The sequence below is a fragment of the Lasioglossum baleicum genome, chromosome 12, assembly GCF_051020765.1.
Source record: "Lasioglossum baleicum chromosome 12, iyLasBale1, whole genome shotgun sequence".
Taxonomy (NCBI): Eukaryota; Metazoa; Arthropoda; class Insecta; order Hymenoptera; family Halictidae; genus Lasioglossum; species Lasioglossum baleicum.
The window spans coordinates 1,454,359-1,480,789 of record NC_134940.1 but is presented as its reverse complement, the minus strand read 5'-3'; the positions used below and the strand labels follow the sequence as shown (position 1 = coordinate 1,480,789).

The 26,431-nt window shown below is 41.5% G+C and overlaps 3 protein-coding genes across 5 annotated transcripts in view; 1 reads left to right on the top strand and 2 right to left on the bottom strand.

Annotated features, from left to right (window-relative positions):
- LOC143214707 (cholecystokinin receptor type A) overlaps window positions 1–26,431 on the top strand; it is a 635,098-nt gene that overhangs the window by 62,955 nt on the left and 545,712 nt on the right. The gene's annotated exons all lie outside the window — the stretch shown is intronic.
- Window positions 1,391–3,418, bottom strand: LOC143214210 (uncharacterized). The gene has a single exon (XM_076434947.1). It carries the CDS (start codon window positions 3,416–3,418, stop codon window positions 1,391–1,393), a length of 2,028 nt encoding a protein of 675 aa, XP_076291062.1.
- Window positions 6,163–7,404, bottom strand: LOC143214209 (uncharacterized). The gene has a single exon (XM_076434946.1). The coding sequence runs from the start codon at window positions 7,402–7,404 to the stop codon at window positions 6,163–6,165; it is 1,242 nt and encodes a 413-aa protein (XP_076291061.1).

Below are 26,431 nucleotides of genomic sequence, written 5' to 3'. Positions count from 1 at the left end.
GAGATCATATCAATTTCTTAAAATTCTGCATGGCGCTCAAGGTGCCACATTTCCTCGAGAAGCGTACTTTACCGAGTCTGAAATCGCCGCGCATGCGCGAGAAAAAGTGACCCGTCTGTGAACACTGATCACTGCACTGTGGCGTCGTTCCTAGTGACTCCCCAATTTCGCATTGGGTTCGTTCACGAAGTTTCACCTTCCTAGCAGCTCCCTTATTACGCATCGGGTTCGTCTGCGTTTAACTCCATTCCTAGAGGCTCCCTGACTTCGCGTCAGGTTCGTCCTCGCTGTCTATAATTCCAGCGGCTCCCCAATTTTGCATGGGTTCGTCCGCGTACCTTAACTAACAAATTGATATCACATTCCTAGGGTAACAACCCTTCGCCGGCCACTCGTGCTGCTCACGGCCCTGGCTCGTAACAGAATAATCTTCATTGATCATTATTTATTTAAAGCTCCAAACCAGATGGTTTACATAGCAAATACAATATTGTAGTTCGTACAGTAGATGATCTCGAAATTCTTAATATGCTTGCTACTTTTACGACAAATGCAACTGTACATTTAATTTTGCAATATTAAATGTCACATTAAGTGCCCTCATTTATTATCCTCGACTATAAACAAAAACCCTATTATAAAGGAAAGGCCACAGTTTAATTTATACTCTTAATATTTTAACATTATAAATGCACGAGAAGTATGAAGATGTTAATTACAATAATACGTAACAGTGGTAGACAGTGGAAAAGGGAATTTAAATGTCTGAAGAACGAAGAACAATTGCAATCTATTAATCGAGGCACTGTGAAACGTTTTAGACTATCTCTATTATTCTCTCGCTTGATTGCATGACCGCTTCTGTGAGAGGGTTTCGCGATTTTCCGCTAAGTAAGCGCATTGAATATATAATCATTTCACAATCAGCTTATGATATAACGTGTAATAGGTTTCATCTTCATTTAGCTCCTTAAATCAATTTACATTTTTACTTTTCAGATTTAAATATACACTGTAAAACCTAATAGATAAACTTCTGAATAAACTGCTCCTCATTTTTTTTGTTATGGACGTACAGTAATAATCATAATCACTCCAGCAACAAAAATTAAGCAATTGTGAGACATCAGTTTAAATAACTCTCTTGTTAGCATAAATGACTCTTCAATAGAACCACTCTCTTGATTATACAATGGTTCTAATTACATTTTAAACCTCAGTTGCTGGACTCTAATTAATCTTGTGGAGTGAATTAAGTAGTCTATAAATTAAAACGTACTGTAGTAATCAAATTATTAGAGGGAAATCGGAAAATTTACACATACAAGAAGTAGGGTATCAACAGAAATGATAATATAATTGTTATGGTCCAATGGGTGTCAAACATTAATTATAGCAAAATTTGAACGTATATATTAACCATTTGAGACATAATTAGTAAATAGGTGAGAAAGGAGCGACGGGGAACCTCTTCGAGTTCCCAAAATCGTTTGAGGTCTTGAGCGAGAGGGTCGTCTTGAGTGCAATGGTGCATAGATATTCTTGAGAACTCGCGGAAGTCGCTACGGACAGCATGGACTGTATCCGATTCGTCGGACTGACATGCTGTGGGTCCGGAAATGACCCACCCGAAGATGGTTTCCTGCGCTACTGGCGATCCGCTGCGACATTTCCGCACCCCATCGAGAACGATGCTGGGGTAAACGTCCGCGCCAAGAATCAGGTGAATCGCGGATCGGTTTGACGGATCGGGGTCGGCCCATTCCAAATCCGCAAGGTGCGCTAGAACTCGCGAGTCACGGATGCGTTTCGGCGCGTACGTTGAAAGCGCAGGGAGCACGAGGGCGACGGTTGACATCGCGGGAGTCGCGCGCGAGCGGTGGGCTACCTGGAGGTGCACAGCGTGACGCACGCTCCCGGCGTGGACGCCGCCGATTGCTGAAATCGAAGTATTGACGCGGGTGCGCTTTGCTCGCAGAATATGCACCATCGCTTCGGTGACGAAACTTGTTTCGGAGCCTTGGTCGATCAGGGGTCGGACGGTCACGCAACGACCGGAGGAGACGCTTAATTTTACAAGGGCCGTGGCTAATAGGACCGCGGAGCTCGCCTCTTCGCGGGTAGACGCGAGGTGAGCGCTCACCTCGGAACTGGCTGACACGGGCGCTGAGTTTCCGGATGGTGGCGGTGCTACGTCTTCGTGTAGGAGCGAATGGTGTCGTCGGTGACATACGCGACACAAATATTTGCTTGAACAGTCCAAAGTGGTATGCGCGTTGCTCAGACAGTTGAAACAACGATTGAGTTTACTGATAAGTTCGCGCCGACCGTGCGGGTTCCGCGATGTAAACTGCGGGCATGCGCTTAAATTATGAGATGCTCGACACACCGGGCATGGCGGAAACGTTTTCGTCGACGTCTGATATGTTGTGACGGCATGCACTCGGGAAGGACCGGCGGCTGGTTGCATCGTCGCGACGGGGCACACAGCGGCGGTAACGGACTCGCTTTCGGAAAATTCTTCGAGCCCACGAACGCGAGAATCAACAAAATTCGACAGCAGCTCGAAGGGCGGCGGTGCAACGTCGTCGCTGATTTTTAGTTTCCAGGCTTTTCGCGACGAAGTGTCCAGCTTCTGGGATACCAGATGGACCAGTATATCGTTCCAGAGATCTTCCGGTTTCCTTCCTAGATTTTTCAGCGACGCGGTGATGACGCAGACGCGATCGCGAAGTCTTTGTAAGTCGGCCGCCGACTCGTGAGAAAGCGCGGGCAGGTCGAACAATGATTGAAGGTGTGCGGTGACGAGACGTCGCGGATTTTGATAACGCTTCATAAGAGCAGTCCAGGCAACTGTGAAATTATCCTCGGTAATGGGAATATTTTCGATACATTCGAGAGCGCGACCCATGATGGACGACGTCAGATAATGGAGGTGCGATACGTCGTGGAGCGATGGGTTTTTTATAATGAGGGCGGTGAAACGGTCGCGAAACGATTCCCACGTCGCGTATCGGCCATCGAATTCTGGCAAGTTTAAACGCGGAAGCTGATCGGCTGGTACAGGCGGAACCACTTGCCCGTCGCAATGATTTGAAGGGTGACTTACAGGGACGCTGGTCAAATCGTCGAGCTGAGACGTCATGAACGCCAGGGTCTCCAAGTATGTTTCCTCCGTTTTCTCGAACTGATTCTCGGAGAAGTACGGGATCTTGGTCTGGTCCGCGGGAGGGATGATGGAGCAGACTCGGTCGTTTCCGGTGTTGAATTTCTGCCAGTGGTCCTGCAGGTGGGCGATTCTAGTACGCAGTGTAGCCTTGGTCCATTTCTCCTTCCCCAGCTTCCTCAGATTGAGAAGACTGCGTCCGATGGCTCGCTTCGTTTGGAGTTGGCTTTCGATTGCCTCTACCCCCGCCATGATAGTAGATATTTCCGTTCTCGATGTGGCACCGTACACTTTCTCGCGATCCGGCTCGAAGGACCAATGTTTCGACTTCGACCGACGGTCGGAAAGCCTGAGTGCCGGGATCGCCCAGGTTTGGACGCGCGAGGAAAGGTAACGGTCACGACACAAGGATTAAAAGAAGACTCGCGGTGGACGATGTGATGGAGATCAATGACGAACGTTGATTTATTGATATGACGAAAGAAGTGGAGCGCGCACGGCTCTGACACGCGTGAATTCCAGAAAGCAGGTGTTACAAAGAGTTTGGGAACCAGAGTGTTTCTGTGCGCGATGAAACCAGAGAGAGTGTCCCCGCTTCGCCGAGGGGGTTCCCGAATAGGCCCAAGTCGACGAACGCGGTGGTCCGCGATTGGCGGATCGATCGCAGAGGCGATTGTTTCGGGATTCGAATCGAGGTAGTTTACGGGTCACGACGGCGAGCCGTTGAGAACGCGGTGTCGAAAATAATAACACACGGCGTGTGTTCTTGAAATTGGTAGAAAAACCCGGCGTGTCTCAATCGACCGGTAAACCTCTCGATTCGAATCCCGAACACTCATTACTATTAATTATGTTTCACTAACTATTGTTAATGAATTTATGTGGCCAGCATTTAGTAAATATATTTTTATTCGTTACGTTTAAATGGATTCTCTTAAGTGTTATGTATGCATAGATTTGTCACTGCAATCTGCATTGTTAATGCAAATGGATACAAACTTTTTTAACAGTAGTGTACAATAAATATACATTAATTTTTCTCTACCAGAGAATCGTTAAAAACAAAAAAAGTTTTAATCATTGTAGCTATGGAAAAATAAATGTGGAGAAAGATAAACTGAAAGAGAACATTCTGAATTGTTCTCTGCTGTATAAACTTGTCATATGATAGATAAAGATATTTATTCCCCTTAGGGTTTTAAATCCATTTATACATCTTAACCTTATAACCTACTTCACAATTTCTTTCACTCTTATCTCACACTCTCACTCATCTTCACTCACACTCTCACCCGTTCGCCGCCGCACTCTCCCTCACACGCTCGCCGCCGCACGCTCCCTCACCCATCCGTCACCGCACGCTCCCCCGCATAATCACCGCCGCACGCACCCTTGCCCGCTCGCCGCCACATGCTTCCTCTCGCCCGCTCGCCGCCGCACGCTCTCTCGCACGCTCGCCATCCAGCGCTCGCTCGCCGTCCCCTCTCTCCCGCGCGCTCGCTATTTCTCTCGCTCGCTCGCTCCCCACCCTCCGCGCATTCCTTTCCCCTTGTTCCAGACCCACACACGCATCCCCCATCCCTAGCCTCTTGGACCCCCTCTTCCGGTCGATCATGGACTTTGCTCATTTTCTTTTTCTTTGTTCATTCTCTCCCTCCATTCATCCACCTTCCTCAGCCACTCTTCCCCTCCCCCCATCCCCTAATACTTCCCCTACCATCTCCTGCCAGCCCCTTGCATCATCCCCTCCCATACACATCTCCCATACGTGTTCCCACGTTTCCTTCTCCCACCCACATACCCTGCATGTTTTCAAATCATCCTCTAGCCAGTATTTCCCCCCTTTCATCCCGTTTCCCAGCCTGTACCTAGCTATCCTTTGCCACCTGCTCTCCCCCCACCCTTTCCTTAAATACCCTGGCACTCCCTCCCCCTTCACTGCCCCATACCATTTGTTATACCTAGCCTTTCCTATCCTTTCCCATCTCTCAGCCCTTTGCCTATCCCTCTCCCTTTTCACGATCTCCCCACTCACGACCTCCCTCCTTTCCTCCATCATTTCTTCTGCCTCCTCTGCTGTCCATCCCCTCTCTTCCCAGAAACCCTGTCTCTCCCTTTCCCAACCCTCCATACCCGAACCCCTCCTTCCCCTTCCCCTTACCTCCTCCCAGCACAATCTTGCCAACTCCCCCCTTTGCCCGCCCTCAATTTCTTTTCAAAACCCCATGCCCTTAGCCCCGCTTTCCCCCTTAACAGCTCCCTCTGCAGTTCTTCCCTCACCATGTACCCCGGCGTACATCTCTCTACCCCTAACACCCATCTCAGGTACCTCTCCTGCATTCTTTCCATCCCTTCCCTTTCTTTCCATCCCCATATTTCCACCCCGTAACTTATCACCGGCCAAACTAGCTTGTCGAATAACCAAATCCTCCTTCCCCAGTCGTTCCTAAACCTTCTCTTCCCCATCCCCCACACCTGCCCCATTATCGCCGCCCCCTTTCTAACCCTGTCTTCTACGTGTTTCTTCTGTCCCCCATCTCTCGAGATTACATAACCTAGATACTTAAATTCGCTTACTTCCTCCAGCGCCTTTCCATTCCATCTCCAGTTTATCTTTTTCCATCTCCCTCCCCCCCTTCTACACCTCATAATCTTTGACTTTCCCACATTTAGCTGCAGTTTTCTTTCCCCCAAATATTTTTCCAGCCCCCTTACCAGCCCTCTCATCCCCTCTTCTTCCTCCGCTAGCCATGCCAGGTCGTCCGCGTATGCCAGCGTGTACACTTTCCTGCCCCCTAGTAACATTCCCCCCCAGCCACCCTTTTCTAGCACCTCGTCTATGTCCGCCAGCAACAGCGTAAACAGCAACGGGCTTAGCGGACACCCCTGTCTCACCCCCCTTGCTGTCCAAAAGCTTTCCCCTTCCTCTTCCCCCACTCTAACCTTATTTCTTGTCTCCCTTAGAATTTCCTCGCACCTCTCAATCAACCCTTCTCTTACCCCCTAGCTCTCATTGCCCTTACTAATACTTCCCTGTCCACCGAATCGAATGCTGCCTTTAAATCCACAAAGAAAATTATCATCTTCTTGCTCTTTCTCTTCACCTGTCTGTTTATTAGATAGTTCAGCACGTAAATATTGTCCACGCACCCTATCCCCTTCCTAAATCCCGTTTGACTCTCGGGTAACAGTCCCTTCCCCTCCACTTCCTCCCTCAACCTTTCCGCTAGAATTGCCGCGTAAACTTTGTATGCCGTTTGTAGCAGCGTGAACCCCCTGTAATTTTCTGCCTTCTTACTGTCCCCCTTCTTCGCTATTGGAACTACTATCCCCTCCGACCACTCCCCTATCCATCCCTCCCCCCTCCATACCCTATTACACACCCTCCACAGCCACTCCTCGACCTCGCCCCCCCCGTACTTCCAAACCTCGTTCCTGATCTCATCCCCTCCCGCCGCTTTTTTCTCCTTCAGCCCCTTTAGAACCCTTGTCACCTCCCATTTTTCTATATCCCTCTCCCCCTCCTCCCTCCTTTTACTTTCTCCCCCTTTCCTCACCCTCCACTCTACCCCTCCCAGAATCCCTCTAAAGTGTTCATCCCATTCTTCCATCTTTATTCCCTCATATACTCTATTTCGCTTTTTCCTTTCCCTATTTACTATGTTCCAAACTTGCCTCTCCGTTTTAACCCCCTCCAGTTCCCTTTCCCATTTTTCTCTCTCCTCTTTCTTTTTCCCCTCGCACATCAGCCTATACGTCATCTTCTTTGCCCTATACTCTAGTCCCTCCCCTCCCTCTTTCCTCCATCTCCTCAGCTCCCCCCTCACTTTCCTTTTTTCCTCTCTACATTCCTCATCCCACCACCCTATTCTCCTCCCTTTTTCTTTTTTCCCCGCATTCCCTAACACTTCCTTTATCTTTTCTTTCAGACCTTTCCAGTCTTCTTCTACCCCCACTTCCCCTACCTTTCCCCTCCCAAATTTTTCCCTGAAATCCTTTATCCCTTCCTCCGACCAGTTTCCTACCCCTAGCCCCTTCCCTCCCCCTGCCCTCCTACCCTTTTCCTTCCTTTCCCCTTTAACCCAGACCGTCAGTGGTGCGTGATCCGAATCTATCCTCTCACCTACCTCCATCTTCTCTACCCCCTCCCTTGTTTCCTCATTTCCTAGAATGTAGTCTATGACCGAGTTCCCTCTCCCTCCCGCGTACGTCCACTCCCCTTCTTCGTCCCCCTTCATGTTTCCGTTTAGTATTTCCCAACCCCTCTCACCCAAAAACCCGCATAGCCTCCTCCCTTCAGTATTCACTTTCTCGTCCTTAGATCTTCTACTCCCCCTTCCCCCTTCTCGTCCCGTTCTTGCGTTAAAACCCCCCCTATTATCACCCTTACCCCTTTCTCCTTCCCCTCTATCCATTCCCCTAGCTCCTCCAATTTTCTCTCCCGATCCCTGTTAACGTATACCCCTATCACCCTCCACCAACCCACCCCTATCTTTATTTTCATCATCATTATTCCCTCTTTCCCTACTGCTTCTTCTCTTTCTATAACTAGCTCTTTCCTCACCCCAAGTACCATCCCCCCCATTGCCCTCCCCTTCTTTTCCTCCCTTTTCGCCCATTGCGTCTCCCAATAATACCCCTTCGGCAGTTTTTCCCTGACCCTGCTCCATCCCTTCTCTTCTACCCATGTCTCTATAAGAATGATGACATCCCACTCTACTAGCCCTTCCCAGAACTCGTTGTCCTTATTGCTCAACCCTGCCACATTCCAGAACCCAATTTTATTCCCTGTCATCTTCCCTTCTGTCCCCTTCCCCCCTTTCCCACCCTTGCTCTTACATCCAGTTTTCCCCAATTTCGTTCCATCTTTTCAATTTACCATTTACCCACATTTTCATATATCCTATCTGCACGTTTTTCCCTTTCCTCCTCTCTTCTTCTGCCTGCCTTTCTATTTTCCACTTTGCTCTCCTCTCCTCCTCTGTTAAATCGTCCTCTATTCTTTCTTTTCTTCCCCCCAGTTTTCTCTTTCCCTCCATTACCCTCCTTTTTTGATCTCTATCCGTCATCTTAACTAGCACCATTCCTAGCCCCCCTCTCCCTATCTTCCCTATTTTCCCTATTTCCCTTATTCCCTTCATATTTGTCCCCATCCTCTCCCATATCTCTTTTACTACCTCCTTCACATCTTTTCCCTCCAATTGCGCCCCCTTTATTATTATGTTATTTCTCCTTTCCCCCCTTTCTTTTCTGTCCTGCACTAGCTCTACCTTTCTAATTCTCCTTCTTTGCTCCTCCATTTCTGCCCCCCTATAACTTCCCTCCCCCCTTTTTCTCTCCTATCCTTTTCCCTCTCCCTCTCTTCTGCTTTCTGTCCTCTACCTTCTAGCGCTTCTACTCTTTTCTCTAGCTTTTCCCTTCTCAAATTTTCTGCCCTTCTCTCCTCTGCCCTCATCTCCCTCTCCCTCTTCCACTCCTCCCGCATCTCTTCTATCATCCTCCCCTTTTCCCTTCTATCTCCCCCCACCTCCCCCCACCTCCTCCCTTAACTTTTTTATCTCCTCCATCAGTTCCCTTATCCCTCCTCCTAACTCACTACTGTTTCTTCCCAAACTTCCCCTACCTCCCCCCTCTGGAGATCTTATTGTTAAAGCCGTTTTCTTAAAAATCCCCCCCTCTTCATCTTCTAACCCCCTTCTTCTCCTATCTCTCTTTCCCTTTTCTTCCATAAACTATCCAGACTTACTGTACCCTCCCCTCCTATTTTTCCTAACCTACTCGCGTTCCCGAGTCTCCCTACTTTTCCTTTCTCTCCCTTCCCCTTTGCCCTGCTTTCTTTCCCTCTGTCGCTCATGCTTCTTCTATCCCTCTATCTTTCTTTCTTCTAACACCTCCTTTCGACCCTAGCTCCTATTCGTATTTTCCCGCCTTCTCTAGTCACTTTATCCCTCGCTAGGCTGCGCCACCTACTACTCCTTCGTGCGCTTCCCGCCTCGACCCCTCTATCTGCCGCCGTCCTAACCTAACTCTCTTGCTCCCTTTGCTTTGCCCTATCTCTCTCTAACCCTCCTTCCCGCCCTTTCCCTTCTATTTTCTTTATTCCCCTGCACCTCACTCACGCTTCACCGCCACTCTCACTCCACTCACGTCTAGCAACCTCCACTCTCTCACACAATTATTCGCACCGTTCTCTACGCTCTTCACACTCACTCTCAACCGGAAGCGGAAGTCCTAAACTTGTCATATGAAATGGTTTAATTTTTTAAGCGTTGCAATTTTGTGCTACAGATATTTAAAAACGTTCGAATAAATATTTGCGGCAGTAGATAACACATATCAGGTACCGGGAGAAAAATTTTGTTTGTCGGCTTTTACATTAAATAAAAAAAAGGGAATCTATATTTCATCTTGCTCGGAAAATATGTACATTTTTAAAAATACATTTTATTTTTTAAATGTATTTTCTTGGACGTACAACATTAATTTTTCACGTAAGAATGATTATAAACAATTTAAAACTGCTTATTAATATTCTTAAAGCTATTACATGTATTCATATAGAGAGTGTACCAGATAAAGTGTTACAAGCTGCTTTCTCGGAATCTAATGAAGAGATATCGACTTAATTTTTTTTTAATTAAATGGTTAAGGAAGGCTCATATTTTAGTATGCATTAAATTTTGGGGGAGAATGGGGAGCCCCGAATATTTTTTACATTAAAATATGGATATTTTTTAACCTCAATTGCATTTACTTGAACTTTTTTTATTGCGCATAGTTACAGAGTTATAGTTAACGATTGAAATTGATTTTGCGAATATGTTTACAGTTTACGGGCAAGGTAAGCAATCTCGCAGTTAGTTATGAACAGTGACTCCAATTAAGGCTGCTCTTCACTTTACGGGACCAAAAGTTTTAGCCCTCCTCCTATAAATTATTATCTATTTGGTACGTAGTCCAGTAAATGTGAACGAGGAGAGCCTAGGAATCGAAGTTTCGATCCTGTAGGATCAATGATTCAAAAGTTATGGTTGCTTAACGTTAAGCAATTTGCGAGCAGAGCCGCTAGGTGGTAGCACAAGCACTACCATCACTACAAACAAATATGGCGGCGCGCTCACCTGTCAAAAACACTGCAACTGACTGCAAAAGTCATAAAACTTAATTTTTACTTTTGTTTTTCACAATTCCGATCAAATTCATTTTCTCCACACATTTTTTAGACGTCATTTACTAAACTAATTCTTCTAGCCTTGCAGAGAAATTGAAGTCATTTGGTCCATTCATAAAAAAGTTATTCTGATTTAAAGTGCGTGTGATCAGTTTTACTTCTAACTGTATATGTATACAACTTGGTAATGTGAGGACGACGAAAGATGACTTACAAAGTGCTTAGAAGTCCAAGGACATAATTATGAACATTTAATAAAACGTAGTATGTTATATATAATATTATATTTCTCGTTTTTATGAGTTTAATGAGAGGTATCACAATAACAAAAAATCAATAATCTATCCATTTAAAAAATATTGGGGTCCCCCATTCCACCCCCCCCCCAAAAAAAGATTGCCCCAAAAATATTTAATACATAATAAAATATTAGCCCTCCTTAACCATTTAATTAGAAAAAAAATTAATTCGATATCTTCATTAGATGGCGACAAAACAGCTTGTAACACTTTATTTGGTACACCCTGTATACGTATTGACATTTGTAATAATATATAAAGACGTTTCTAAAAGACTTTCCTAATATATTGTTAAAAGATCCAGAAAATCTTCTGCCTACGTAAAATTATCCCGAGGTTCACGGTACGTTCCTTTAACATTGAATCGAAGGAAGTTAATCGAAATTAATATCAACTTTCAAAGTAGGAAGTTCGTTGAAACTTGAATGGAAAGATAACCCGGTAGAATCGTGTCTTATATTTTCATTCGCTCAGCTAAACTCTTCTTTAAAAGTTTAACAAAATTAATATTGGTTTCATTAAGATGATCCAGCTGAGGAGACGTAGAAAATTTTAATCACATTAAAGCAACACTGTTACATACGCTGACTCACCTGTCAATTAATGCTAAAATGTTGCTGCAGCTTGTAATGATACAAGAATATTATACAGATGTAGAAGATTTTTTCTCGAGGTTATATTTTCCGAAAATTTTTAAAATAGTATGACATGCTTTCAACCCTTTGCACTCGGAGTTATTTTAACTCAAAAATTAAACTTTTCTTCCTAGTTAGAATAATTCCATTCTGTCTTATTAACTTCCCGATTTTATAGGGAAGTTATTGTAATGACCCCGAAAATCGAAAATCGATTTTTTAGCAGATCTTCACGTTTCATGGTCATTGCAGTCATTTTAGACTATTTTCAGCAAAATGTTCGTGTGTGTGTGTGTGTGTGTGTGTGTGTGTGTGTGTGTGTGTGTGCGTATGGCCGTTTCTATGTAATCAAATTTTTCGTTAACGTTTTCAGAAAAAGTAACAACGCGATCAGGATGATGAATGATGCAATCGATGTGCCCCGCTGTAACTTAGAGCTGATTAGATTTTGGTCCATTTTGGTCAAGTAGTTTTTTAGTTTTTTTAGTTTTTTTCGAAAGAAGTTCATTCAACAATGCAATTTATACGAGAGAACGGAAAGTTTCCACCGAAGAAACAAACGTAATTACACAAAAAAATTTTTTTCGATTTTTTTAAAATTTAAAAAAAAAAATTTTTTTTTAATTTTTTTTTGTACCTTACGATGATGTTTCCGCTTACAATAATCGAAAATTATCCCAATGCAAGAGTGAGTTAATCATCTCTACTCGCGAGAATACATTTTCAAAGAATATCGATGAAAATACAAAAAAAAATTTGTATTACAATCTTTAAAAAAACAATCAGTTCAAAACGAATTATTAACTGAGATTAAATTGAAAATTATTATAATATAAACTATATGATAATTATTAAGAACATTGATGTTGAAAACGGATTGGTTAATGGAGCACACACATGCGGAATATTAAAATTTATTACTTTCCAAGAAAATACTAAAGTTCCGTCTATATTGTGGTTAGATTTTCAATTGGCCAGAGTAGGAGTGAAAGTAAGAACTCGTTATCGTGATTATATGAAAAATGCATATATTGATCAAAATTTTACACCAATAATAAAAATATCGAATCAAGTAAATATGTCGAGTGAGGAAAAATATCAAATCACACGTAGTCAATTTCCAGTGGTTCCTGCTGAAGCGATTACGATTCATAAAAGTCAGGGACAAACATACGAGAAAGTATGTTTGGATTTTAAAAAATCAGAAAGGCGAACTTTACAAATGTTGTATGTAGCACTGAGCAGAGTTTCAAAATTGAGCGCGGTTTATATATTTTGGGACAATTTAAATTAACAGTATCGAAGAAAACCAAGATCAGTACTGCAAACCCGGATAATGAGGAGTTGTATCGTTTGCGAAAAACTAATTAAGACAATTTATTTTGCAACATTAGTATGCTATAACAAGGAACCAAGCGAGCAACGAGCCTGCGATGTTCGTTTAATGCGACGCCATATAGCAAACATTTTGATAAGTAGAAAACTATTGAATTTCCCTGAAAACGTATAATCTTCTTAAAACGTACACTTAATAATGATAATAATATACTGCAACTAACGAATCGGGAAGTTCTTTTTGTGGCTCGTGGAGAGTCACACACCAAATAAAAAAAAACGTTAATAGCTATAGGTACTACTAGCCATGCGTACCACTAACCCTTTCGCAAGAGCAGTCCTATCCGCGAGCTCGCGAAGCGAGCGAGCAAAAACAACCCTACTCGCGAGCGAGCGAAGCGAGCGAGCAACAATATCCCTCTAGTTTTACATTTATTTTAGCTTGAGAAAGGATTAATATTCGAACTTGAAAAGTTCTTATCAGTTACATTATTTTATTCCTGACTTTACTCCTAATATATTGTCTAAATATAAATAATATAAATGTTTGCTTTAGAGCAGTGTTTCCCAACCTTTTTTGTGTCATGCCCCACCTAAGCCTTTCAAAAATTGAATTCTTCACTGAAGAAACTTAAATGATAGGTTTCAGAAAGAAATCACAAGGAAATTGTTAAGCAAACACAGTAAGTAAATTTTCATTTACTTCTTCAATTAAATCCACATTCAGCTATATATGAAGATGGAAACGGTAACACACACAACAGTTTGGACAGAAGTTACCTATGCTGGACGTTTACCCAGCTCGAATAGCGACTGAGAGTTAACAATCAAATTGCCCCTCTGTGGAGCGTGGGCCCCACGTTGCGGAACACTGCATTACAGCAGGCATGTCAAACTCTTTTACCACCAGGGTGCCGATCCGCTTTCGAGCGAGAGTGTGGTGGCACACTCACACACCGCTAGACACATGTACGTACACAGAATTGCAAGGGTCCGGCATCTGACAAACCACGTCTCGCTAATGGACATTTGAGGCCCCTATGTAGTCACAATCGCTCGATAAAAGATCAATCTAGCGGGGGTATATCCCAATTTGGCTTACTTTTGCGTATTCGAGGCGTAATTTGCATTATTCGGCAGCATATAGCGGAGCCGCGAGAAGCATTGGGCGGCACGACAGTGCTGCTACTGTCAAGAGACATATATTTTCTTAAATATCGAGAGATGTAGGGTTGTTATAGAAAAAGTTGGAGGCAACCCCGCTGGCAGGGACACATACAATGTCAATGTAACGTTTATTATGTTAAACCATACGTATTTAAACACACAGTTTGTCAAATACAGAAATACAAAAGCGAGGGTTCTGTGATGATACACTTCCGGTTCGAGCGCTGATGTCTGTTTCTCACATTCAGTCACCGCGAGTCGTCGGTCGTTTGGCGTTTAAAACCTATAAATTGTCATCAACAGTTTCAAAGTTTTTGGTCGGGCCACAGTTTTTGACATGCCTGCTTTAGAGGAACAATTATTGGGACAATAAAGATTTGTTCCCTAAACTCTCGGTATATTAAAAAAGCATATTTAACTCTAATTTAAGCATAATAACATTTTTGATAGTGACACTTAGAGTGCACCTAGTTTCGATAATTACGCTCTTGAGCAGAGCTATCATAGTTCTATTAGTGATTTTTAAGTGTGGAATAAATTTACAAAGGAACTAATAATTTGATTAATAACTAAAGTTAAAGCTTTATTCAGTTTTTCCAATCACATACTGACATTCTTTGCTTTATAGAAGCTGTACGAGTCCCATAACTTTCTTGCTTGTCACGAATGCTTGTGGTCGATTTGCCGCGTGAGCTGCCGAACAATTTCGTTTTAAAGTGCCATTAATCTTCGAAGGAGGATAAGGGGATACCTTCCTTTCTTAAACGTTCAGTGCTGTCGCACAGTGCTATGAACGAATTTACAGCGTGAATAATAGCAACTTATCCGTTTGCTTGTCTCTTGTAGAACACTGATGACGTATGAGAAGATTATTGTTGGAGTTGGAGGAATGAGGCAGTTATGTTAATGTTTCAATTTGCAAGTAATCTGCAAACTCTACTCTTTTACTTTTTGAATGTTTGTGAACAATATTTGGTTGTGTGTTTATTGCTGTAAACGAATTAAAGTTCACAAATAATATTTTGATTGTGGGCAATTAGATTGGGGTTAGGTTAGGTACTCTGAAAACCGAATTTTGTAAACGTTACATTTAGGGGAGGCAGCTCGGTTGACCTTTACTTTGACATGTTGTGAAGTACCTAATATATTAATATAAATTATTATATCACCTAATATGGGGAAAAAGTAATCCATTTATTTCTCCGTTAGATGGCTGTAGTGATATATATATATATATATATATATATATATATATATATATATATATATATCTCGTAAAGTATTGGTCAGACAACTTCAGGCTTGTGCTCGTTGGAAAAGCGACATTCCGTATTAGAATAAATTCTTCTACAGTTTTGTGATTGGTCGATTCAGTTGAGAGTTATAGGTTATAACCCTTTGCGGTCAGCGCGGCATTCGCAATTTCGTACCAGCCGGTCCGCACAGATTTCGCCCCAGTCGCTTATTCGCTTGGTACCGTTTACTTTGAAAATCATTTATAATTATAATATAAAACGAAAATGAAGAATAAAAAAAAGAAAAATTTTGCCGTGTCGAGTGACACTCGACATAGGACGCGCCAAAACGAAAACCGGTGTCGAGTCACACTCGACATAGGACGTGCTAGAACGAAATACGATGTCGAGTCACACTCGACATAGGACCGCAAAGGGTTAAAAGATGGAGGTTAACAAAGAGAAAATTCGGTACATTTTACAATTTTGCTTTGATAAAGGCGAAAATGCAAGGCAGGCGGCTGAAATTGTGAATGGAGTTTTTGGTCCGGATGCAGTCACAGCTAATCACGCGCAATTTTGGTTTCGTCGATTCCGTTCCGGGAATTTCGATGTTAAAGATGCACCTTGCACAAGTAGGCCCGTCGTCGAAAATGTCGATAAAATCATGGAAACGATCGAAGTAGACCGGCATGTTAGCAGTCGCAGCATCGCCCAGGAGCTAAAGATCGACCATAAAACAGTTGTAAACCGCCTGCATAAAGCTGGATTAAAAAAGAAGCTCGATGTCTGGGTGCCACACGAATTGAAGCAGAAAAACCTGATGGATCTGCGAAGCATTGGCCAAACGGAACGAAATCGACCCATTTCTTAAACGGATGGTGACTGGTGATGAAAAATGGGTCACATACAACAATATTGTGCGAAAACGATCGTGGTCAAAGCGCGGTGAAGTGTCTCACACGGTAGCCAAACCAGGACTTACGGCCAGGAAGGTTCTGCTGTGCTTATTGTGGGACTGGAAAGGAATCATCCACTATGAGCTGCTTCCATATGGTCAAACACTAAATTTGGACCTCTACTGTCAACAATTGGACTGGTTGAAGGTAGCGATTGACCAGAAGCGGCCAGAATTGGCCAACAGGAGAGGTGTCGTGTTCCATCAGGACAACGCCAGGCCACACACGTCTATGGTGACTCGCCAGAAATTCCGGGAGCTTGGTTGGGAAGTTTTAATGCATCCACCTTATAGTCCGGACCTGGCACCAAGCGATTACCATCTTTTTTTATCCTTGCAAAACATCCTTAGTGATAAGAAATTGGCATCAAGAGAAGATTGTGAAAATCGCTCACTTGAGTTTTTCGCCAATAGGGACCAGGGCTTCTATGAGAGAGGCATTATGAAATTACCTTTAAAATGGCAACAAATTATCGAACAGAACGGCGCATATTTGACCCAAATCGGACAATCCGAACCATGTTAAATAAAGTCTTGAAATAAAGGTAAAAATAATGGATTACTTTTTCCCCAACCTAATAATATGTATACAGGGTGTCCCAAAACTCCTTCGCTGCCCGGAAATGGAAGATTTCTGAGGTCATTAGAAGCGCCATTTTCCTCTGCAAAAATGTTGTCCGCGGCTTTGTTTAGAAGTTAATAACGAAAAACACGGACCAATTAGAGCGCGTCCTATATAGACGCGAGTTGGCACAGTCGGCCAATAGACAGTTGACGCGATTGGTCTGTGTTGTTCGTTAATAACTCCTAAACAAAGCCGCGGATAACATTTTTGCAGAGGAAAATGTCGCTCCAAATTACCTCAGGAACCTCCCATTTCCGGGAATCGAAGGAGTTTTGGGGCACCCTGTAGGTCAATCGGAAAGTTCCGTCTGTTTTTTTTACAAAAAGTAGAGCTTTATTTAAGAAACAAAATGAGAAAGTACATTAATCAAAATATTGTCTATCGTTAGCAATGACTATTTCCTATATTTCGGGCAGCAAGCGAATTCCGCGGCGAAAGAATGAGTCATCTTTGGAGGTTATCGAAAATAGTTATTAGTCAAAACTTTTTGATTAGTTAGTGATAACTAATTAATAATATTAATGTATGTTAATCGCACAATAGTGACTGATGACTAAAGATTGATGACTTATCATCAACTACTAATTCACTAATAAACAATAGCTAACGATTACTTAAAGCTGTGACTAATTATTTGCCATTTAGTTATCACTAACTAATCAAAAAGTTTTGACTAATGACTATTTTGCTATGACTAACATACAAGAAGACTATTAGTCGTTTTTAAATATTAGTTGATTATTGTCCTACTCTGTTGGATAGATGGACAAGGAAGACTGTTCGTGTAAAGTCATGCTCGCGATACTAATTATTGACAAGACAACGGCTCGTGCGTTGCACTTGTCTACCCGAGGGCTACAGAGTGTCACTGCGTTCGAGCGTAAAACTCAACGTTGTGAACTCGACTTCCTGTCCTAACGTGATGTTCGTTAGGCTTCTCTATGAGAAAAGAAGATGCACTGATTGGTTCCTGCCGAAAGTTGCATTTCCCAATCAGCACACTTTTTGATGTTAGGGAACGTACTTATCGGTCGCGGGTGCGTTCTGCCTCGAGAGGTCGCCGAATGCCGATGGTTTGCTTAATTGTCGGTCACGACGCGCCATAAATAATGTCCGAAGAAAACCCACGTGTACGGCAGTGATGGTACGTAAGGCGCTTTTTTCGCGCATGCGCGACAATTCTAACCTCAGACCTTGTCCGACCCGCTAATTTTTGGCTCCCGCTGTAGAGCAGTGCCAAGGCCGCCACAGTTCCCTACAAACTTCGGACGTAGATGCGTTCCTGACGGAAATCGCGCATGCGCGAAAAAAGCGCCTTACGTACCATCACTGGTACGGTTCAGTCAGAGTTATCAGACAGGAATAATCGAAAAGGAATCGAGGGGAATACAAGTACCCCCTCTCTGATGACCAGAGCAATATGTGACACGTTGCGCGACTGCGCGACGAGAATAGAGTGAGGCAGAGTGAGGCGAATGGGAGACACGTTGCGCGTGCGCGATAGGGACTGAGCGGTGGAATAGGATAGTGGAAGGGGATAAAGGTGGGGAGAGCCTGGAGAGGGAATGAGGTTCGTTTCAACCTCAATCTGGCCACACTGGGTTCAGCGTCGCCCCAGTTGAGGGGAGTCACGGTGAGATGATGTACGCTGCGCACGCGCAACGTGTCACATACTACTCTACTCTGGTCATCAGAGAGGGGGTACCTTGTTTTCCCCTCGATTGCTGGTTTGGGCACTTTATGGCGACTCTGGTACGGTTCCTGCGCGACGGAACAGTTTAGCCAGGTTCGTGAACTTTAGTTTATTCACAAAGTAGAATTGGTTCATCATGGACAGACGCGTCAGACGATTCCTACGAAATAGCACGTGTATTCGCTGCATTTTCGAACTCGATTTTCTTGAATATGAAGCTTCAGATAAAAAAATTTTCTACCAAGTCATTATCTTATTCGTTTATGTAGAATAAATTATGTATAATAGAAAGATTATTTTCGCCAAGGAAAAAGTTAGTTCAAGTGCCCTAAGCCCTAAGGGACCACCCGTTTCATGGTGTTGCAACATTTTCGGGACACCCTATAGAATATTATTTTACTTAACATTCAGTGTAGCTTGATTAATTACAGATTAATTTCATAATAAGCACACTATGAACTAAATGTCAATAAACTCGATAAGTATGTAGTTGGCGAATAATGTGGCAATGTTTAATCAATCTGTAAAAATGACATCACTTTGTGGGTACCCTTAGTATTTTAAAAGCAGTGAAAGGAGCAAATCTGAATTTGGATTATTCATCGACATTTAAGAAGAACCACCAATTCATAGTCTCCTTGACCTGTGGCAACTTGCCAACATCGGAGTTCATAGGTCAAGTTAACAGGAGCGCGACATGACATACGGTGCAAAACATAGATGCTTTATGAAGCGTATCCTCTATTTCCCCGGTCGAAAAACAGTGTACAATCTTCATATAACGATTCTACTAAATAACCTATTTGACACTTTGTAGCGTTTATAACCTCTGACCGGTACGCTATAATACTTGTTACAATACTTGTAACTTGAAACAAGGATATTCATGGCTCAATGACATTCATGGTTCAATTACACATTATATTTGCCATAACGAGAATTTAAATTAATTTAGGTCACCTAATTAACTTGTGGCATTCACAATCAATTAGTAGTGGCTTTTGTTCAATCAGTGGATAAATTATAAATGTTAATATAACGACCGTAGTACATGCAACACAAACGAATTCATCAACGAACAACAAATTTTTAATCAAAACGGTCCTTCATGCAGACTCATTTCTTTATTTATATAGGGTGTCCCAAAATTCCTGAACATCTCGAACAATAGACAGTTGGCGCGCCGCGCCGGGCCGACTGTGGCAACTCGCGTCTAGGTCGCGCTCTGATTGGTCCGTGGTTTTTCGTTAATAATTCCTAAACAAAGCCGCGGATAACATTTTTGCAAAGGAAAATGTCGCTTGAAATGGTCTCAGGAACCACCCCCTTTCGGGAAGTTCACGAATTTTGGGACACCCTGTATATATCTCTCTATATTAAGTTTAAGCATAGACATAAGGTAGTTTGTAAGTTAGAATAAGTTTAGGTTAAGATGAGAAGTAGGTGTGAAATGCGGAGGAAGGTGTAAAGGTGATTGTAACCCTAAGGGGGAGTCAATAAAGTTATACATACATACATACATACAATAAACGTGTGTGTGTGTGTGTGTGTGTGTGTGTAATTTACATTTACTATCATCATAACCCCTACCCCAGGTAAATTCCTTAAATGGATTGACCAAAAATTAGGGACTCTCAGTACGTAACAACGGCGCGGCGCTGAATGACCGCGCTAGTGGTGAGCACGATCCAAATGATTGATCAAAAGCTAAAGGAAAAAGGAGCGTAGAATCGCCTCAGGAATTACTCCTTCCTTTTTCCGACACTCTCTCTCTGGGATACATTGTAGATTAAGACCTGAAAATTCATACTTCATGAGAAGTCCAAGTACTTTGATATTCGAAATTACTGTGCGGCGCACAGTGGTCCGAATCGAGAAATTCAGTGTGACATTTTGCCAAAAATCAACTTTCTCATATTAATATCATAGCCAACAACCGTAGTTCCGTTGAAAGCACCGGTTCTCGTTAGATCACCGAAGTTAAACAACGTGGAACGTGAACGGCACTAGGATGAGTGACCGTCTGGTCAAAAACCGGAAAGTGACCCACTCGGGGTGTGTTTTTCACGTGTTGTTGGCAAAAGGTGCTTCGGGACCCACCATAAACAGTAGCTCCCGCTGAAAAGGCGATGGTGAGAGTGGAAAGAGGAAGAGGATTGGTAAATGAATTTGAAACCCTGAGGGGACCAAATATCATGTCCATATTAATATCATATTAATATACTTTCTCATATTAATATACTGATCAAAATGTATCTCTTCTTAAATGTTCATGGATTTCGAAAATGTAGAAAATAAATCAAATATAATTCAGATTTTAATTATACAAACACTTAAAGTTGGACATTTTAAAATTGGAATCTTTTACGCGGAAAAACTATTCTGTTTCTTCATGGTGTCCTGAGGATCTCAGTTGATATTTGGTTTCGATCTTTTTTTGTTTTGAAGAGCATTCTTTTGAGATAAGAAATCGTACACGCCATTAATAATTATTGCATATAATGTCTTTTAAACATAATGTTGAATGAAATTAAAAAAAATCTCAAAATGCTTTACAGTTGACAAGGTGTATCTTTTTTTTCTCTGGGGTTCGTGCATTGTAACAAAATTGAATATTTTCAGTAGATCTTCCCCTATAAGATCATGTAAAAATCATTTCCCTCGCTATCCCGGTGTTAAAGTTATTAGAGTTTGAAACTGTCAATGTTACGTCGCGTCCCCTTACGCTTTACGGACTACATTTGTATTCTCCGACCAAACTTCGTAAAGCGATGCGGAGTTCTTCTCAACGAACTGTTTGGATTAGAAATGTTTATGTTATAGTGCAGATAAGCCTTCGAATGAGTCTTTGACTTTCCGTCTGCATTCAGTTTAAACAAAACCATTCCAGCTGCCATAGGGAGACCTGTCACAGCTTTCCCCCGGTGTTGAAAGTTACTGTTGATTTCTATTTCGTTTTAATAATTTTATGTTTTGTGTTAATAATTCGTAGTGTTTTAATTCACTTTATGAATTAAACTGAAGTTGTATTAGTGTTTTTATTGTGTGTGAATTATAAATTTTAGTTATATTATTTCGTGTTTGTTGTACTATTTTGGACTATTTCATTTTACATACATATAATATTTAATTTTAATTCTGAAGCTGAAACATTAATAATTAAATAACAGAAAAGGCAGAAATTTGAAATGGATGGACTATAAAATATAATGCTTGACAAAACCATTTGGGAATGAAGACTGGCAAAGTATAAACAAATATTATATTTTTTATATTTCATGTTATTCGTTGTATGCTATTATTGTTATATTATAAAACCGTTATTGTTATCACATTTTTATCACAAAAGATCTACAAAAATGTAATTAAATTATTATATATGATATTATATACAATATTACAAATGTTATAAATTATTATAAAAAATATCTTTTCACACAGTTATTAGTCGTTTTTACCTTCTTGGTACTTTTTGTATGTGTTGATTAAAAAAAGATTCCACTTTACATTTCACCCATTCCATGAAACATTGCATGTGTGAAACATAAATATACAATACACACTTGGAAAGAAAAAATGGTTTGAAAGATTGTATTTAAACAATTTTTTTTTAGTGAAAAATATCAATGAAAATTAATTAAAAATTATTGTTTAACAAATGAAAAAAATATTAATTTGTCTATAGTTCAAATTGACTATTTTTTAAAATGAAGTTTAGTGCAAATTTCATCCCGATATCTCTTATGGTTCAAAAGTTATAACAAAAAGAGTCACTAAATTTCTCGATTTGGACCACTGTGCGGTGGTCTAGAGAAAATAAAAAGATAACTGATTGTAATTTGATAGTGTAAAATTGAATTTCTGGAACGCCAAACACTTGCAAAACTGTTTGCAGTATTGAAAATCGTTGCTAAATTCTTGTTAGCTCAACAGGTTCTCTTCGACGAGACGAGGAAAACAATTTTGAATCGAGCAACGCTTCCGGAATTCTAGTGATAAAATGCTTTCGAGTTCAAAAGGTCAACACGTCAAAGTTTAGTGAGCGTGCTCTATCCTTTTATTGAAACTCCTATCTGTGTTGGCCTCAATGTACCTCGACCGTAAAGGGTTTACCCAAAAACAAACTAATTTGAAGCGTCGGACTGTCACGTAGAAGACTAGAATTAACACACTGAATTTACTTTACTTCTACTTTGAAAACGTTCTTTAAGAAGAAACACCTTAAGAAAAATAGAGGATTCGTTCAGGAGAGATCAATAAGTATTATCAGCCACTATCTTCTTAACAACGAAGACAGTTTTAATCGAGTCGTGGTTTACTTGAAAATTCGGAAAGTCCAGCTCAGAGTTGTGCTAATTTAAATACATTGTAATGGAATTACATAATTTAATTACATTGTATTTTATACAGGGTGAGCCCGAAGAAACAGAACACCTAAATATCTCCGTTACTTTTCGTTGTACAAAAAAACTTCTTAAGACAAAGTTACACTGTTTGAAGGGCCACATGTAACGGTGTAAGGGAAAAATTTTCAAGGTCATTTTTTTACGAGATTTCAAGGTCATTGATATTTTTTTAATGGAATGAGGTATTTTTTAATACATCAATCGATGCAGCTGGACATTCGTTATAAAAAAGTACTAATCTGTGTACGTCGAAATGTTAGTAGTTCAGGAGATATTTCAATTTAAATAACTCTAAAACACCATTCCTGTCGTACTAACAATAAGACGTTACACAAGTAAGTAAACGCTAACAATCAATTTCAATTTCAACTTCAATTTCAATATCAACTCTTCAACTTCATTTTCAACTTCAATCTTTCAACTTCAATTTTTCAATTTCAACTTTAATTTCAACTTTGTTACGTCCCGGAAGGTTATTCGCGTGATTTTATTTCGCAACAAAATTTTTGATTCGCGTGATTGTTATTTGCAACCTTTGTCCACGCGGCACGTACGTCTGACGTCTGACGGGACCACGACCTTCGCGAACACAATCCACCGGCTAGCACTTACTACTGAGATGGCGACGAAGGAGATAGTGCGGCCGGTCTGAACCACGGGATTTCTGAGTGGAAAACGTCAGCGGCTCTCGGGCAGTAGAACGGGTGGTCCGTGGGTACGGCAGGCCTCCTTCAGTTGGCCTGCTCTCGCTGCTGGTTGGCGGCTGTACTAGAATCCGGCTGAAGGTCTTTGCAGACTATGGGTCTTTGCCCACTAGACGCCTCCTCTGCCTACCTGCGCCATCGCTCCGTCCCCGTTTTGGGTTTCTTCTGTGTATTTCAATGGGACTGCGCCTACTATACCTGCAATGGCGCCATATACCTGCAGGCGCAGGTATAGCAGGCGCAGTCCCATTGAAATACACAGAAGAAACCCAAAACGGGGACGAAGCGATGGCGCAGGTAGGCAGAGGAGGCGTCTAGTGGGCAAAGACCCATATATACCGACACGGCGGCTACCTGCACCGCGCCGCTAGGCCGTTTTGGGTTTCTTCTGTGTATTTCAATGGGGATGTGCATACTAGGCCGTACCGACGACCCGCCGCATCCCCATTGAAATACACCCCGGCGCGGTGCAGGTAGCCGCCGTGTCGGTATAGTCTGCAACGACCTTGAGTCGTCACGGGAACGACGATCTTCATTCGTCCCCGGAATATGATGTCGCTGATGATCCTGGGTTCACGTGTGATACCCAGGAACTGTTGCCCACCGTTTTCACTCGCGTAGATGCGTGCGAGTTTCCGCAACTGGTATCGGCGACCGGCGCGGCACGGCATGCGATACTCGTATAATTAATAAGCGAGAGTCGATAGAGGCTTCTGCGTTTCCCGATGAATCCGGAGGAACGCACCGAGCAATATTACGCTCAGACGTGCAAAGCGGAAACGCAGAAGCAGACGAAATATATGCGAAAGAGTATATCGCAAGCGCGCGGTGTAGGGACGGAATTGATCGAGACTCACTGATTGACGTGGTAACTATAAGTGTATTTTAACGGTACAACATTCGAAAACTAAATTATGATTAAGATAAACGGAACTAGAAACGCGCGCGAGAACGATGAGACCGCACGAGGGCGGATGGACGCAAGAGGCGGGAGTACTGTTCGTTGCGGAGTCGGAACTGGAACTGCCGCTGCTTGGCCCTCCTCGGACCACTACGACATGTCGATTTTATCGTTGTTATTAAAAAGAGAATCGTTAGCGGCTACGGGGAATTGATTATGATATGGAGACTACGAGCTATGGTGAATACGGTGCATGGTTACAGGATGCTTATGGTTGATTATGAGAACGAGATTGCAAAAATATAACGTGGCGCGATTACTGAGAATTATGGCGGGCGTGAAATATAATATGAAAGGATACGGAGAACTATGGCGGACGTGAGGTTCGAAGTCGTTAAAAAAATAAGTCGTTAAACGAATTCTTTAATCCTTACTAACTATACTTATGATTATGGCAACACGTCGGCAGACGTGACAACTTCAATTTCAACTTCAATTTCAACTCTTCCATTTCAACTTCAATTTCAACTCTTCAATTTCAATTTTTCAACTTCAACGTCAATTTCAATATCAGCCCTTCAACTTCAACTCTTCAATTTCAATTTCAACTCTTCAATTTACAGTAGCAAGTAAACGCTAACGTCTTAGTACGACAGTAATGGTGTTTTACAATTAGAGTTATTTAAATTGAAATATCTCCTGAACTACTAACTTTTCGACATATGTACACAGGTTAGTACTTTTTTTATAACGAATGTCCAACTGCATCGATTGATGTATTAAAAAATACCTCATTCTATTTAAAAAAATATCGAGACCTTGAAATCTCATTACAAAATGACCTTGAAAATTTTTCCCCTCACACCGTTACATGTGGCCCTTCAAACAGTGTAACTCTGTCCTAAGAAGTTTTTTTGTACAACGAAAAGTAACGGAAATATTTCAGTGTTCTGTTTCTTCGGACTCACCCTGTATACAGAGTATTTGAATCACATTTTAATTGCATTGCATAATTCGAAACTTTTCATTAACTTAATTGGTAATTACGCGAATCTTGAGTGTAATCGCAATACAATTTAATTGAAATGAGATGGAATTGAAGTAAAATATGTAAGTAAAATACAATATAATGTAAATTACTCTATGTGCGGGCGGACAGTTGAGAAACTCCTGTATTAGTGTTTGTCGAATGGAGAAAACTATTGTAGTAATAGAAACCATGCTCTCAAATTGAAATTTGACCTGCGAAATCGTTAATATTGCAATCACCCACAATGATTTAAAATTTATTAGATTGTTGCATATGAAATTTCCGATTTTTAACAGTGTCAAACGCAATTTTGTACCCAATGTGTTCTAACTACAAATTTCAAATTTCTTGATAGTATTACGGTAAAAATAAGATGTTATGATATTGACGTTTTTCATTTAAGTAAGTTAATTAATCACCACATTTTGTCCAAAAATCACATAATGCCATCGTCAATAAGTTATTTTTCCAGACATGTAAAAAGAATACACGACAGTCGCGTTGGAAGATCCAACGAGGACAAGCTCGGTTCTCGGATTACGAAGCTTATAATGTACAGTTACATCAAAAAGTATTTTTACACTTTACCGATTCCCAAAAAATTGCTGAAGTTCAAAGTTTCATAATTTCGCAAAAGAAATCGTACTTTAATCTACCACTCGGTTTCAAGTTTGAAATCTCCATTCATTTTTAAGCTAAAAGTCTCCATACATTTGAACCTTGCTACCTAAATTCATTTTAACGCTTGAAGTCTCTTCCCATCGTTCATTCTTTTTAACAGATTTCCGACCAGCATTTTTTCTCCGTTTTCAATTCATTCGTATACAACATACTGACCTTCAACGTCACAGAAGATTGTGCCAATGTGTTTACAAATATTTTTTATGAACGAGTCTACAGTAAATGTTTAATATGATTCCATTGTGCATGAATGCACATTTCGGCATTCCTAATTAAATTTTTGGTGGTTTCTGCTAGTGTTGTCCGAGAACTAGAACTACCAACAGTTAAATACCAAACCGAGTCACAGTGACTGGTCTTTAAAAAATACGTAATATGTAATAGAATATTTTTATATTTATTGATTTATATTACTATCTTGCAAA